General features: G+C 44.1%; 1 protein-coding gene across 2 annotated transcripts in view; it reads right to left on the bottom strand.

The window, feature by feature from the left end:
* The window catches only part of RB195_011065 (uncharacterized protein), a gene marked incomplete at both ends in the record, with an annotated part of 34,108 nt that overhangs the window by 15,001 nt on the left and 4,280 nt on the right, over positions 1-14,827 (bottom strand). For both annotated transcript variants that reach the window (XM_064192323.1, XM_064192324.1), the window contains one exon: positions 10,865-10,972. In XM_064192323.1, coding sequence (XP_064049906.1) covers positions 10,865-10,972 — 108 coding nt within the window. The remainder of the gene's footprint in view (positions 1-10,864; positions 10,973-14,827) is intronic.

Genomic DNA, 14,827 nt, shown 5'->3' with positions numbered 1-14,827 from the left:
AGCGCATTTTTGTTCCTTTGTTTTTTGTAGATGTGGTTATCATCGACCCCGATGATAGATAAGGGACGTGGTATAAAGTATGGTGTTATGGTTATTTTCGTGGCACAACGATTTGTACCGTCCAAGAGTGCGGCAGACAACGCTCTGCCCACTCATTACTTCGCTCATATCATATTCGCTACTTTATAATAAATACATTCCACTGAACCACCGTTTCGGTCTGTTCAATTAGGGTGATAAAACCCCTAGGTATCTAATCACCCATTTCTATAGGTCTACACAAGATGTCGACATTTCATAGCCGTACTCTACATCAACTATATTCGCAATTCCCTCTTCTGGTGTTCCCCATCCTCCATCGTCACTGGATTTTTGACTTTCAAGAATCAAAATCAGAAGTTCTCACCAGTCAGCATAGGATTTTCAACGCTCTATCATTCGTGGTTAAAGGCATCACCCAACGAATCTGGTACGGATTTTAGGTGGAGTATTCGTATAGGGGATCGTAGATTATGGAGAGAAGGGTGATTTGGTCCATTTCTTCTTAATTGCCGTAAAAAACGGCCCAAACGATACGGCTTCAGGCGTTCTGGCGCACTATTTTCTACAAGGAGTTCGACTGGAGCGCGCCAGCTTTGTGCGGCGCCGCATATTCCGGGCCATTTTTTACGGCAATTAGGAAGAAATGGACGGAATCACCCTCTTTTCATAATCTACTATCCCGCATAAGAATACTCCACCTGAAATCCGTACTACCTCAGATTCCTGGGGTGATGCCTTTAAGCTTGTTCAAGACGGTTGACTAACGAAACCTTGCTCACAGAAGGAGTTGTCTTGCTGCATATTTTTTTAAACGAAGATTCATGAAAAAGGAACTCTTTGTAGTTCGCTCTGATAAATATTAAAAAAAAAACATTTCCTCTACAGATATTTCTTCTAGACATCACGTTGCACGACAATTTTTGATATGGCAGTTTATGAAACTATACAACATTAATGATATAACAAAATCTACAGCTGTAATCCATTGCTCGGAAGCCATCCTGAATCTCCCAGTCATATTTTCTTCTTTTTGTTTGTTTTTTTGATTCCGTTTCTTTCCACACGAACTTTTCGTAAGTCAACCTTTTTTGCTGCTTATTATGTAAGTACGCAATTTTTCCTTGTACAATGACTACAAATTTGAGCTATTAAAACTCGACTGGTAAGCTTTGTTCGTGCATTGTTTGTATTAGAATTCTATTTTTCAGTCAATTTAAAAAACATTTCACACTTCCAGTTCCCGTATCCCTCTGATACTCTGGTTCTCGACCTTCCAAACTTCCTAGTTTTGACTTCCTTGACTTTAGGTTAGAATCAGCTTTCTCTGATCATTACTCGGCATGGGCAAAGACATCTGATGATAATGCCTTTTCCTTCCTTTTCTGACCCTCCCATGTAATGACTTCATATTAACTGATGCATTCTGGCTTTTTTTTCAAATTTAAACTTGCGCAAACAAAAAAACGAGTTTAGCGTAATTAAACACGTAATCTGAAAGAGCATTCCTTTCTCTTCGAGAGAGTATTTTTGGTTTTTTTATGCTGATTAAATTTTTGTCAATTTTTATATCAATAAAATAAAGTGCCAAGCCGACAAAAATGAGGATTTCCGAAACCGTCCTCTTTCTTCGATTAACGCGTTACATAATACTTAACTCTTTTTTCTCCTAGCGAATTTGAATTTGAAAAAATACCTTCACTTATGCGTTAACCTAATACCATACTCTTTGCAAACAAATGCAGGAGACATTGTATGCTTCTGCGCACATAATCGATCTGGTTTTCTTCCGACTTTTCGGCTCTACAATTCATTATAGAGCCGAAAAGTTGGAAGAAAAACCAGTTCGATAAGATGAGATGACCAACCCGATGGACTCTGGTTTTACTATACGCAATTAGGCAATTGAGTTTACGTCTTGGGCACGTAAGAGCTATATAACCCGGACTGTTATATCCCATGCATTGCAGAAAGTTGCTGTCGTCCAGCATTGTTCCAGAGGTCATACCCTGAAATGTCGAAGGCCTGAGGGAAGCATGGATTTTTTTGCAGGAAACACGCATCAGGGATCGCCCCTTCATCAGTATCGCCAATTACACCATCTATTGCGGCGGTGCTTATGAAAAGAAGACTGCGCAGTAGCTGTCAGGAACGACTACAACAATCTGCTGAGGAGTTTGGATAAACATCGTCAAGGTGCGCCTTCACATGATTGCAGAATCGCAGAGGACTCCAACTCTGGATCGCAAGTGTTCATGCACCTACGAGAACCGCTGAGGACTACAACGAAGAGGGTTTTATGATGAATTCAATTCGCTGGTATCCAAGATACCAAGCCAGCAGGCGGCATTTATCGGAATCGATGCGAGTGCAAAGATGGGACTTGAACAACAATCTAAAGTGCTTGGAAAATGCTTTTATCATACAGAGCAATCATTGGACAACGGAATTTACCTCATAGACTTTTGCGAGCAGACGAATCTCATAGTTGTATCTACGTTTAAGAGGAATCGATGCAATCAGCTGACGTGGCAAGGGACAACCCGATTAACACAAGAAGAACAGAAAAGGCAGAGGATTCCGAATCTTATCTACTACGCAGCTCTACTACGCTCTGACAAAGAGCATCCCCTTCTCAGATATCCAAAAATCTTGGGCTGTCTGTGCCATTGCATTCCGCTGGCCAGTTCTTCTCAGCTTTATAGCACGGTATCAGAGAAGGCATGGTGGAGCTCAATTTCCACCGAAACTCGACCTGGCAGATTTGAAAAACGAGGAATGCATAAAGAAGTTCCGCCAAAGAGGGTTCGATCAAGATTGAGCCAGGAAGAGAGTGGATGACACTGGCTCTTTCACTAGGTAGATTCAAGACGCTGCAAAAAAAAGCGTTCCCAGTTTTAAGGATGCCGAGGAAAAATTTTGCGTTTGCATCTGTGGAGACAATATCCACGCGCAATTCTGTATATGTTTCCGTACTAGTGGTGACTTCAGCCGGAAGAAGAGTCTGGGAAGGGGGTTGCGTCGTCTGCTCGTCTGTTCGCCTGTCCTCTACAATGCCAAAGAGTCGCTGTCGAGGAATCAAGCCTGCTATCTGGAGGGAACATTTTAACACTCTGCTGAACGAACAAACGCCGTTAGTGCCTGAACTCGTGCACTTCCAAAGACAAACATATACCGCGGTCAGCGAAGTACCCCCAACAGAGTAGGAGGTTCTGGTTGTGGTCAAAAAATGAGGGATGGAAAATGTGGCGGAGACGATGAATTAGCGCAGAAATACTTAAGTCTCCTCCTTCTAGGACTCGTCAGATGACGAAGATCATCCGTTCAATACGGATTGATGAAAGGATACCTGACTCGTGGAGAAACGCTATCATAACTCTTCTCAATGAGAAGATATCCGTCACGGAATTTAAGAATTAGCTAGCAATATAACTGCTGCGTGTAGTGTAAAAGGCTTTGGGGTGGATCATCCTGGACCGACCAGTCAGACATCGCGAAGAAATTATGCGCGACGAACAAGCCGGCTTTCGTCCTGGTCGATCGAAGATTGATCATGTGCTTATTGTGAGGAGAGTGATTGAAGTGTGACAGCGTTATTCGAAGCCTCTACCGTTAGCGTTTTTGGACTTCGAAACCACTCTCGACTCTCCTCGTAGGCGTCTTCCCAACGCGCATCCCGCCGATATAGTTGTAGGAAAATTCGTACGCCTAATTAACGACAAAAGGCTGTGGCGGGGACCCTTCCTGTTCAACGTTGTCGTCGATGACATAATGCGAAGAACAGTTCAGCAGTGTCCCACCGATGTCATTTTAGCATCGTCTGCACGTCCTTTGGTGGATATCGAGTACGCCGACGATGTAGTAATATTCGCTTCTAGCACCGCGAAGTTACAACATGTTCTTAACCTTGTATCGAAGTTAGCTGCAGTCTACGGACTGCGACTCGACCATGATAAATGCAAGCAAATTTGGGTCTTTTCGAGACCCTTAACAAGAATCAGGGTGGACGGACAATCTATGAAACTCGTGGGTGAGTTTTGTTATTTGAGAAGGCTATATTTAGCTGTCTGCTGAAAAACGATGACAGCTATGAGAGAGATAGCAAAGTTGCGCTAAATCCGAGTCGGCATTCAACTCCTTGATCAAGTGCCTGTGGTCGACTGCCATCGGCAATGAAGTCAAACTACCTATCCGCAATTTGTCCTATCATGATGTACAGATCGGAGACTTGAGCAGTGCCGTCGACGGTGATGGAAAAACCTGACTGCATGGAGAGAAAGATGTATAGGCTACCCTTGACCGATGGTGTGCCGAACGAAGAAGTTTACTCGAAAGTGGTGTACCGGCGAATGACATGTGAAGAACATCAACATCTTGCCTTCTCAACTAGTCGTGGAAAACTAACTTCACTTCTTTTGTTTCATCATGAGAAGATGCGGATAGCTGCGTTAGGCCGTAACACCTGCCCACCGATTGAGTCAATGAAGTAATCAAGTCATGTTGAAAATCATTTCGTATACGTGCAGGATGCAATATCAAAGATTCTCTGAGTCTTATATTTGTTGTTAAGGAAGCATCCAATTTTGCATTATCTCCAAAGAGAGCCTCGAACTTTGCTTTTGCGAGATGAGAGATTAGTCAACCACATGCATGCACCGCTACTTTCGATGAACATCAGTTCTCGGGCAGAAAAGAAGGGTCGCAAATCGCTGAAGACTGCAAGGACACCTTTCTTCAACAATTTCAGAGCTCATTGTTCATAATACCTATGCAGTAGGTGATTTTTTCGCAATCAATTCGAATAGAAATGTAGAACTCGAACAGCAATGCAATGTTTGGAAAGGGGCATTACCCCGTTGAGCGGACGTTGGACAACGATAACCGATCGAATTAGCGAGCAGGAAAGCCTCATCATCGCCTCTACGTTCAAGACCAGTAGTCAATGCTATCAGCTTACTTGACAGGAAATAAGAGTAAATGCAAATAAGAATTCTCTTGTTCGACTACTTTCTGAAACATTCCTTAGGCGGACATTCAAAAATCTGGAGTTAAAGGGGACGTCGTCGTCGTTGCCGTGTTCAACTTGTCTTGAGGATACTCCTACATTCAATATGATCCAAGTTGAAGAAGGCCAAACAGCCGGCGGTGGAAGTTCTGAAAAGGGCCGATGAACGAGGACTTATTGACGCCAGGTATTTGTAGATAGTTCATGCGAAACGTCAAGTGTCCTAGGATATTGAACGACGCTGAATGGATTGGTTCTGTGCGTTCTCTTGCTGTAAATCGAGCAGGTCGGACTTGCTGTATTCAAGTACGTACAAACTGCTGTAGTATAGTATTTGTGCATGCATCAGGCAAGAACATCATCTGACAGATGTGGAATTCAGTTTATATGTTATTTTTGATTGATAGCACATACGTAGCACTCTAGTATTCAGATGTAAGATACTTCCAGTGACGTGATTGCTATCGAGCATAGTTTTCTTGGAGACTGAAAACGGAGATTGGGTCGCGTATACACGTGACGTCTTCGTTTCGATACTACTACAAAATGAAGGTCTTGTTTTTGTATATGTATTGTTCAAGAGGAAATGGAAGAGAACGAAGTTTACTTTTTCGTTTCCGAGTTCGAGCCAATTCGACATAATGGGAAATCCTTAGTCTTCACTGTCATCATTCATGTTTTTTGCATTTTCCCTCCCACATGTACAACGCCACAAATTTCCTCATTACTTTTTCTGGGGAACGAATAAAGTTGCTAAACAGTGGTAATATTTATTATGGCTACAGTTTAAAAAAATAAATAGGAAGAGAAAATTATGTCATTATGTTATTATGTGATATTACTCATGATCTATCGTTGAACAAAACAATTAGATGACTATGGCCCATGTTCGACTCTCTTTGAGTCTCGCCATGTTGAAACGTAGTTTTAATTGATTTCTTTGAGCTGTAGCCAAGACCGATAGACAATTGGTTGGCTTTCTTGAATGTGCACATTTATTTGCGGAACGGGATAGGTAAGACTAAGTGGTACCGAAAACCCAGTAGCAAAAACATCTTAATCCACTATCTTTCAGCGCATCCCAGCAAAATGAAAAAATCTGTTATAGGTAACATGTACAGAACGGCGGCAAGAGTCTCATCGAGTAGCCAGGAAAAAGCATGTTTTATAAATGTGGCCCATAAAGTAGCAATATCCAATGGGTACCCAACTGGAGATGGTGCTACCCGACAAGCACGGTATCCCTCTCGAAGACCCAACGTAGTGGATGGCCCAGAAAAGATCCTTTTCTGTTTACCTTATATATCTGATGATATGAGCAGAGCAGTACGGGGCTGTCTACGAAAAGCGGGTCTACAGAATGACGTGAGGGTTGTGGAAATACCTCCAGCAAACCTCAAGGGTCAGCTGGTACGCAACTGTGTGTATGATCGACTCTGCACAACTCCCAGCTACGTAGTTTGCCCGTATGGCAGAGAGGATGATTGCATGATATCAGGAGTGGTGTATCGTATCACGTGCAGGTTGTGCGGTGACGATTATATAGGGGAAACGGGACGCCCACTGTGTATTAGGGTCAAGGAGCATCTGGATGGACTCGCAAAATCAAAAACCTTCACCCCACTTGGAGCACACCGTAGAATATGTCATCCAGACTCCGAAGTAGAGGTAGAAGTTCGTATATTATCCTACGGGTCCGAAATCACAGCACGCAGAACACTAGAGGCCTTTTGGATAACCGCCAAAAGTCCAAAAATGAACAAGAAGGATGAGTGCATTGCGATCACAAACGAGTTATCCCCATATCAAGACCTACGCGGGTTTTGATCTACGGGGCGGGCCGTGAGGTCCCTATATAAAACCCTTGTGACTCGTAGTTGTGGTACCTAGTGGTCTGCTGTGTTAACAAGTCTAGCTAATGAGGTAAGTACTAGCCTATGTGTTGCTGTTGAGTTTGCTTACCGTTTGAGTGCTTTCTATAGGATGATGAGGCACTTGAGGGGATAAGTCACTAATGGCTTTGAGTTTTCCAGGCTCTGACGAAGGCGATAACGCCGAAACGTTAGCCGTTGTTAAATAAAGACGATCAATACCAATCTTGGCTACAGCTCAAAGAAATCAATTAAAACAATTAGATGACGTTGACAGATGTTTCTTTGACGCTGATGTTGAATGTTAAGCCTTTTAAAAGAAGATCAGATTTTTCTTGCTCTGGAAATCTTCATTCAGCGACGTATTTGGAGTTTTTCCACATTTGAAATTTTTGCGCCTATGCAAAGGAGTGTTGAATATCTACCAGGAAGTATTAGTTGTTGTAAGCGACCTCGTCGAAATGTTTCTGACTCACTTCTTGAATGTATTTTGTTGAGTTTTCTTCTAACTCAGGTGAATCTCTATTAATCTGTGAGGACGCTGAACTTGCTAGATGCCAATCATGTGAATGTATATGTGTTTGTCTGTATGTCACGAAATTCGAAAAGGGGGATGCGACGGGTCCCACGGCGTCGGATTGGTGCGCCGACGCCAGATAGCTACAAAATGGGTTCCGACGGGTCCCGCGGTGTCGGATTGGTGCGCCGGCGCCAGATATCCATAAAATGGGTTGCGACGGGTCCACCGACGTCGAAATGGTGCGCCGGCGCCAAATAGCTACAAAATTGGTTCCTGCGGGTCCTCGGCGTCCGACTGGTGCTCCGGCGTCAGATAGCTATAGAATGAATGATAGAATAGGTTGAAAGAATGATAGAATGGGTTGCGACGGGGATGTTTATGTGATCTGACGTGGAACGTTATCTTTATCAGTATGGTGATATCTTTCACGTCACTTTATGCCAAAACATCATTGTTTGATAACTGTCCGGGGAAAACAGGAGAAAAACCCATATTTCGAGTGATACTTTTAAATTTTTGTCTACAATATATTGGTAAGGAATGTTTGAAGGTGAAGTTTGAATGTTCTCCAAGTGTAGAAGTGACTCGTTTAGAAAGCAGACTATCAAATCTTTCCCCTTTAGTTATAATATAAAAAAGGAAGAAAGATTGTTGGAGATACGCAAGTCTTATTTCACAGAAAACGGCACTAATATTATTTTTGTTGATTAGTGAAGCGAGCGAAGCAAACACCACGGAAAGTCTGAAGTCCGGCTTTAGTCGGACGACGTTGGTAACTAATAATTAGGATGTTATAAGAAGAAGATTATATTCTAAAAAGAAGAAACAAAATGTTTAGATGAAAGGAACGATCTTCCAGTCATCGAAGACGTTTGTGTCTTTTTCCTGTCAATAGTCAGCCTAGGAGTATCTTCCGGTAAACTTAATTGTATGGCTCCTTGATTAAATTATGTACATTTATTTGAATTGACTATGGGACATACTTTACGCGGAAATCTAATGTTTATCCTATTTCCGCTCACGCAACTAGGAAGAGAATAGGTATTTTAGTGACTTAATAGTTGTTGCGTCGATGAAATCAAATGTGAGGCTTAACACAAGTAGCGGCTACAGACCCATCGAGGGAACGGTGAAGTGGGTTCCGGGCAATTCTTCTGGAATGCTACCGAGACATTACGTGTACGGTGGATATGCCTGGGGATACGCGATTAAAACCACGCTCCAGTCGTTCATGAAAGCCGCCTTAGAAGCTCTTCTGGCCGTAGAGACGCAAAGACATATTCAGTTATAAGGGAACCAGCCTGAACGTTCGGCTAAAGCCGGACTTCAGGCTTATTTTGGTGTTCGCTTCGCTCGCCTTCACCGATCAATAAGAAATAACAGAAATAACAGTAGCGACATTTTTTGGAAAATTATAATTGCTTTTTTCTATCAACGCATTCTTCAATTTTTTCTACCCGAACATTTGAGCATAGATGAAAGATTTTATGGTTTTTCCCTAAACGCTCAGTTCTATATTTTGAGAGCGATCCAGTATAATTTTTATTACATTTTACATCTATGCTTCTCTCATACCTCCACAACTTGGAAACATTGTTCGAAGTATGCGTCTGCTCCGTTCTCAACTATTAGCGAGAATGATGTGCTATCATGGAATGACGTTAATATCACTACTGTAGTGATAAAAATAACGTTCTACTTCAGATCGCGTAAACTGTTGGCTACCCTGTCTTGTATTTAAGCAGCCGCTCGCATGTGTGTTTCCACCTTTCGAAAAAAAGGATGCTAGCAGCGTAAGGGAAACGTGCTGGGAATTACATATGTGAAAGAACCATAGAAACCCATTCTACTGCGTTGGGGCTCCCGCGCACTCCGACGCAGTGGAACTCGTCTTTCCCTACTCTATAGCTTTCTGGCACCGGCGCACCATTTCAACCCCGTGGGACACGTCCCACCCCATTTTAATGCTATCTGGCTTCGAGGCACGAATTCGACGTTGTAGTACTCGTCTCACCCAATTTTACCGCGTTGAGAATCCAGCGCACCAAACCGACGCCATAGTATTCGCCTCCCTCTCTTTTTGGATTTTCTTGACTGAGACACACGCATACACAGACGCACGCACGTGACAGAATAACCCGTTATTATACAGCATGATTTGGTTATGGTTTGCAAACTTGGAAGTATATATACACACACACACACACACACACACACACACACACACACACACACACACACACACACACACACACACACACACACACACACACACACACACACACACACACACACACACACACACACACACACACACACACACACACACACACACACACACACACACACACACACTTAGAGAAAGGAGTCAATTTTGCCTAGATATAACCTTCAGGAGGAGTAGAAATCTTATCAAATGAACTCCTTTTCTTCCAGAGGGACAGAGATATAGAAGGTCCCTCTTTCCGGAAATAGATTAGGCTACAAAAAAGATAAGGACTTACAGTATTCGATAACACTCAACCCACTGCATCTTTCTCTCATATTTCAGGAGTTTCATGAGTATTTCTCTTGCTTCGGTACGGTTACAAATTTAAGATCACCTCTCATCACAAAATTCCGGTAGCTCATGATATGATTAGCGGTAATTAGCCCTCAACTATCTAGGTAGCAACAAAGGTGAATTATGATCGGACATGCTCGAAAATCCTCCTGGACTCTCTTTACACGCACCCATCCCATCGAATGGGCGGTCACCTGCAAAATTCGCTACGGATTGAGCAGAAAATCTCCGCGATTTGTTGTTTTCGGTTAGAGGCATCACCCCACTAATCTGGAGTGGTACGGATTTCCGGTGGAGTATTCGTATAAGGGATGGGAGACTACGGAGAGTGGGGTGATTCCGTCCATTTCTTCCTAATTGCCGTAGAAAGCGGCCCGTAAGATACGGCTTCGAGCGCTCCGGCGCACTATTTTGTACAACGAGTTCGGTTGGAGCGCGGCAGCCCTGTACTATCCTGTATACGAATACTCCATCTGAAATCCGTACCACCTCAGATTCGTGGGGTGATGCCTTTAATGGAAACGTCAAAGAGGAAACGAGAGGTTTCGAGAACTTAATATAGCACCGAGAATATAGTCAAGAAGAATAAGAATAACCAGCTTCGCTGCTTACTTTTCAAACACCTCTCTACACTGACTAACTCTTTTTAACACGGACACATTGCAATGGGGCAGTAAAAACGAAATTGAACGCTTCATCATAGGAGTGCGATATTCAGAAGATGGGTTTGAACATCTTTCCATAGTCCGCAGTGAATTAAATTTGCTAATAAACCCATATATCCAAAGAATGACTGATCTCTCAATTACGAGCAAAAATGAAAAACGCTGAAAATCATTCAGCTACAATTGTTCGAAGGAGCACACCTTTTCGGCCAACGTCTGGATCTCGCTTAGTGGTAGCAGTGTTGCTTCCATTGAATCAACGTGAGGAATTCTATCGATTTCACTCGATTGTTTGGCCGAAGTGCTTTCCTAAAATTAGAGACACTAATCATAAACTAGGACAGTCCTGTTTTCTTTCCATCACCATTTTTGAAAGTTGTGGATACAACATTCCAAAATTTTTTGAGATTAAGATACATCACGTGTGCAAAGGTGTCTAGCAATTTCTTAGTTTCATTACTAGTTTTCTTTTTTGGAAGTAAAATACTGATGCGTAAAAATATTGAAAGCATTTTTTTTGAGTATCTTTCCACAATCGGCGGTGTATTGAAGGTTGCATATCACGGAACTGACGATGTTGGGGTGTCCGGACAAATATGGAGTTCGGAATGCTGATGACGAGTGTGTGCGTGGCCCAGTTCATTTCCCTTTAATCGTCTTCAAAAACGGCATGGGAAACGGCATTTGTTCCTGTGAGGTACGTTAGAACGCACCACCTCTGTACACGCACTGCGTTCAGAGACTTAAACATCTTCAGTTTCCTGGCACGCCGCCCTTAAATTAACTAGCAAACTTATGTACCCAACGAACGCCCGTTTCTCACATTATAACGTGAATTATTCTCCTACTTTTTACATTATTTCTCATCTTCATAAAGAAAGATGTTTTTCCGAATAATTTTCATCAATGATAAAGTGGATAAAGTGTCTGGCGTTAATCAATCCCTTATGGGATGCGCTACCACGTTCATTTCAATTCCGAATCGTTTGAGGTTCACGAACATGTAAGTGGCTTATACAATGACTTACAATGGGGGCTAGCCGATGTGTCAGGTCAGTGTTTTTTTCCTCCTCCCACATAAATCTAGTACCAATTTATGGACCCCGGGGATGAAGGGCTTGGTGAGCACTAGGGCGGATTCGAACTTCCGATTGATCGTGCAGGCAGCAGGACCTCTAACCGCTATACTATATCCATCTCACTTTCTCTCTCTCTCCCACCCTCCGGAAACGAGTGGGATAACGCTCAATTCTTCCTAATTCCCGTAAAATACGTCCCGGAAGAAGCGGCGCATGCACAAGACTGGCGCGGCAAACTCGTCGTGGAAAACAGCGTCCCGGAACGCTCGCCGCATCTTCCGGGGCGTTTTTTACGGCAATTAGGAAAAGATGAGCGTTATCCCACCCGTTTTTGCCATCTACTGCCCGGTATAGTCTTTATCCATTGGAGATCCAAATCACTCCAGATTCGTGGGGTGATACCTTTAATTTTCAAACCGCGTTGAAAGGGTTAAGAGATGTTATCGAATTTGCTGTTTCTTCTACGAAAAGGTTTACCTCCACAACGGTTTACTCCACAGTGGTGTGGAGGTGATTCCGGGCGTCGAACTGCGATGCACAGCGGAGGTTCGTCCTCCAGGAGGGTCTCCCAAGTGAGGAGTCCGATACATCCGATATTCTCGGAATCTCGAAATCGGAAGCCTAGCTCAGAGTAAACAACTGCTAAGATTCACCACCGTCTTAGCAAAATGCCGCAAGATGGCTCGCAGATCTATACAGGTTGAGCAACGACCTGTTGTGGAAGCTAAGCTCGCCGTGGCAGGGCTGCTTAGTTTGGAATCGCCATGCCATGACTCTCAGACTGTGTGCTTACAACGCGGAAACAGTGTCCACAGACGCTGACCTGCATGCCCTTCTCGGAGCTGCAGAGAGTGTCAAATTTCGCATGATTGCCCTGCAGTAGGCCAAGAGCAGAAGGAGCGACGCACGACACACGTATGACTCATGATTCGTGGAGAGAAGGTTCTGTCGCGAAATGTAAGTGTGTTGTTGTGCATCTGTCTGCCGTCCATCTTGTCACACGAGATCCTGTCACCTCGTCTGGTCATTCTTGGCCTCTGCCTTTTGCGCCAAAAACTCATCGGCATGATCAACTGCTACTCACCAACATCAGCAGCTGATGAATCTGGGAGGAAGTGATTTGCAACGAGACGTCCTTCGACAAATTCGTTGTCGGAGAATTCAACGCAAAACTAGGAAAGGCTACAGAATACACGATCGGAAGATTTGGGCTAAGGGATTGGAATGAAAATGGTAGTCGTCTCGTTGAGCTGTCGTTCGCCGCTCACCTCTTTCATGGGAATTCTCTCTTCATGAAGGAAGATCATCGTCGGTGAACATGGGAATTGCCCACTGGCGCGACCCGTGCGGAGATAGACCACGTACTCACCAACCGGAAGTGGTGTCTACTTGACGTCTTGGTACTACCATCCTTTTGTAGTGGTTCTGGTCAACGTCTCCTTCTTGCGAAAAAAAAATGGCTTAGCCACACGATGGAAAAAATATCTGCTGAAAAAAAATGAGAAAAGAAGTCGTGTACGACGATTGCTCACTCGAGGACTCATTCTAGGCCGATTGAGGAGGACCCAAAGGTGGACTATGAGATGCTGCACAGAGAATTACGAGCTTGTGCTGAATGTGTCTCGAAGCTGCACAAGGCAAAATTGGATCGAATTTCGAAGACCAACAGGAATTGTTGGAAAGGAGAAGGACGTTGAGGCTTGATCCGAATGCATCGCACATTGAGCGGTTAGTAGCAAACACTAGCTGCAGAAAAGCGTTGCAGGAGGATCTTTTGAAGTACAGGCAGAAGAAGATTCTAGAAGCAGCACAAAGAAGAACGAGTCTAAAGAAGTGCCGCAGGGATCTCCGCGAATATAATATTCCTCTAGCAACCTTGCTGAGCGAAGACGGGACTCGCGCGTCTTCTCGTTGTGAGATGGAAATCATTACGGAGAGGTTCTACTCGAACCTTTTCCGTTCATCAACTCCTGTGTCAAGCCCAATCATCCCCACTGGCGAAGCTCCACCACGGATTCTCCCTTCGGAAGTATGAGTCGCTATCAAGAGCATGAAACCTGGCACAGCCCCCGGACCTGATTTTATATCAGCAGACTTTCATCGAGTTGGTGGCCATCCCCTTCATGTAATCTCAGCGGCGCACATTATGTCCTACGTTCAGAAAGAAAAGATCCCAGACTGGTGGAAGAACTCGCGAACCGTTCTTATCCATAAGAAAGGTGACCGAGAGGACCTTCGGAACTACCGTCCGATATGCTTGCTGAGGGTGTTATACAAAGTATTCACCAAGATCATCCTCACACGCATATCTAGGACGCTGGATGAAGCCTAGCCGCAGGACCATGCTGGATTCCGTCAGAAGTTCAGCTTATTGGACCACATCTGTTCAGGCCCATCGAGTATCGAAGGTCATAGAGGTTTGCCGGGAATACCGCCTGCCACTTGTTCTAACCTTCTTCGACTATGAGAAAGCCTTCGACACCGTAGAAACGAATATAATGCTGTCTGCACTTGTCGATCAAGGTGTAGACGCGTCATATGTGACGACATTAGGCTACGATCGATGCACCACTAGGATACAGCTTTTCACCACCTCCTCACCATACCCATTGGAAAGGGCGTACGACAGAGCGATACGATATCGTCGAAGCTGTTCACGGCTGCATTGCGATGGCTAATGGGATCACTTTCGTAGGAGGAAAGGGGTATACGTATTGATGGGAGGTTCTTCTCCAACCTTCGTTTTGGCGTCGACATCGTTCTCTTTTCGAGAAGTACCAATGAATCAGAAGCAATGTTCAAGGAACTGAACGAATGAGGGAAGAGAATAGGACTGCGAACAAACAGAAAGAAGGCACAGTTTCCTGCCTCTCTCTGCCCATCTGTTTGACTCGACAGATCATCCAGCGCTCTGTTACGCAGCGGAGACGTGGGCAGACACCGCTGCCACGTCTAGGAAGCTACTTACTACCCACAGAGCTCCTGAGAGATGTCTCCTGAAGTTTAACCGGCACACACAACACCTAACCGTTCTTCGCAGCTCCGACTGAAGAGCAATGTCCCGTCTTCGCGATCCAGCGGAATA

This window comes from Necator americanus, chromosome III, assembly GCF_031761385.1.
Source record: "Necator americanus strain Aroian chromosome III, whole genome shotgun sequence".
Lineage (NCBI taxonomy): Eukaryota > Metazoa > Nematoda > Chromadorea > Rhabditida > Ancylostomatidae > Necator > Necator americanus.
This window is presented reverse-complemented; position numbering and strand designations above follow the sequence as displayed.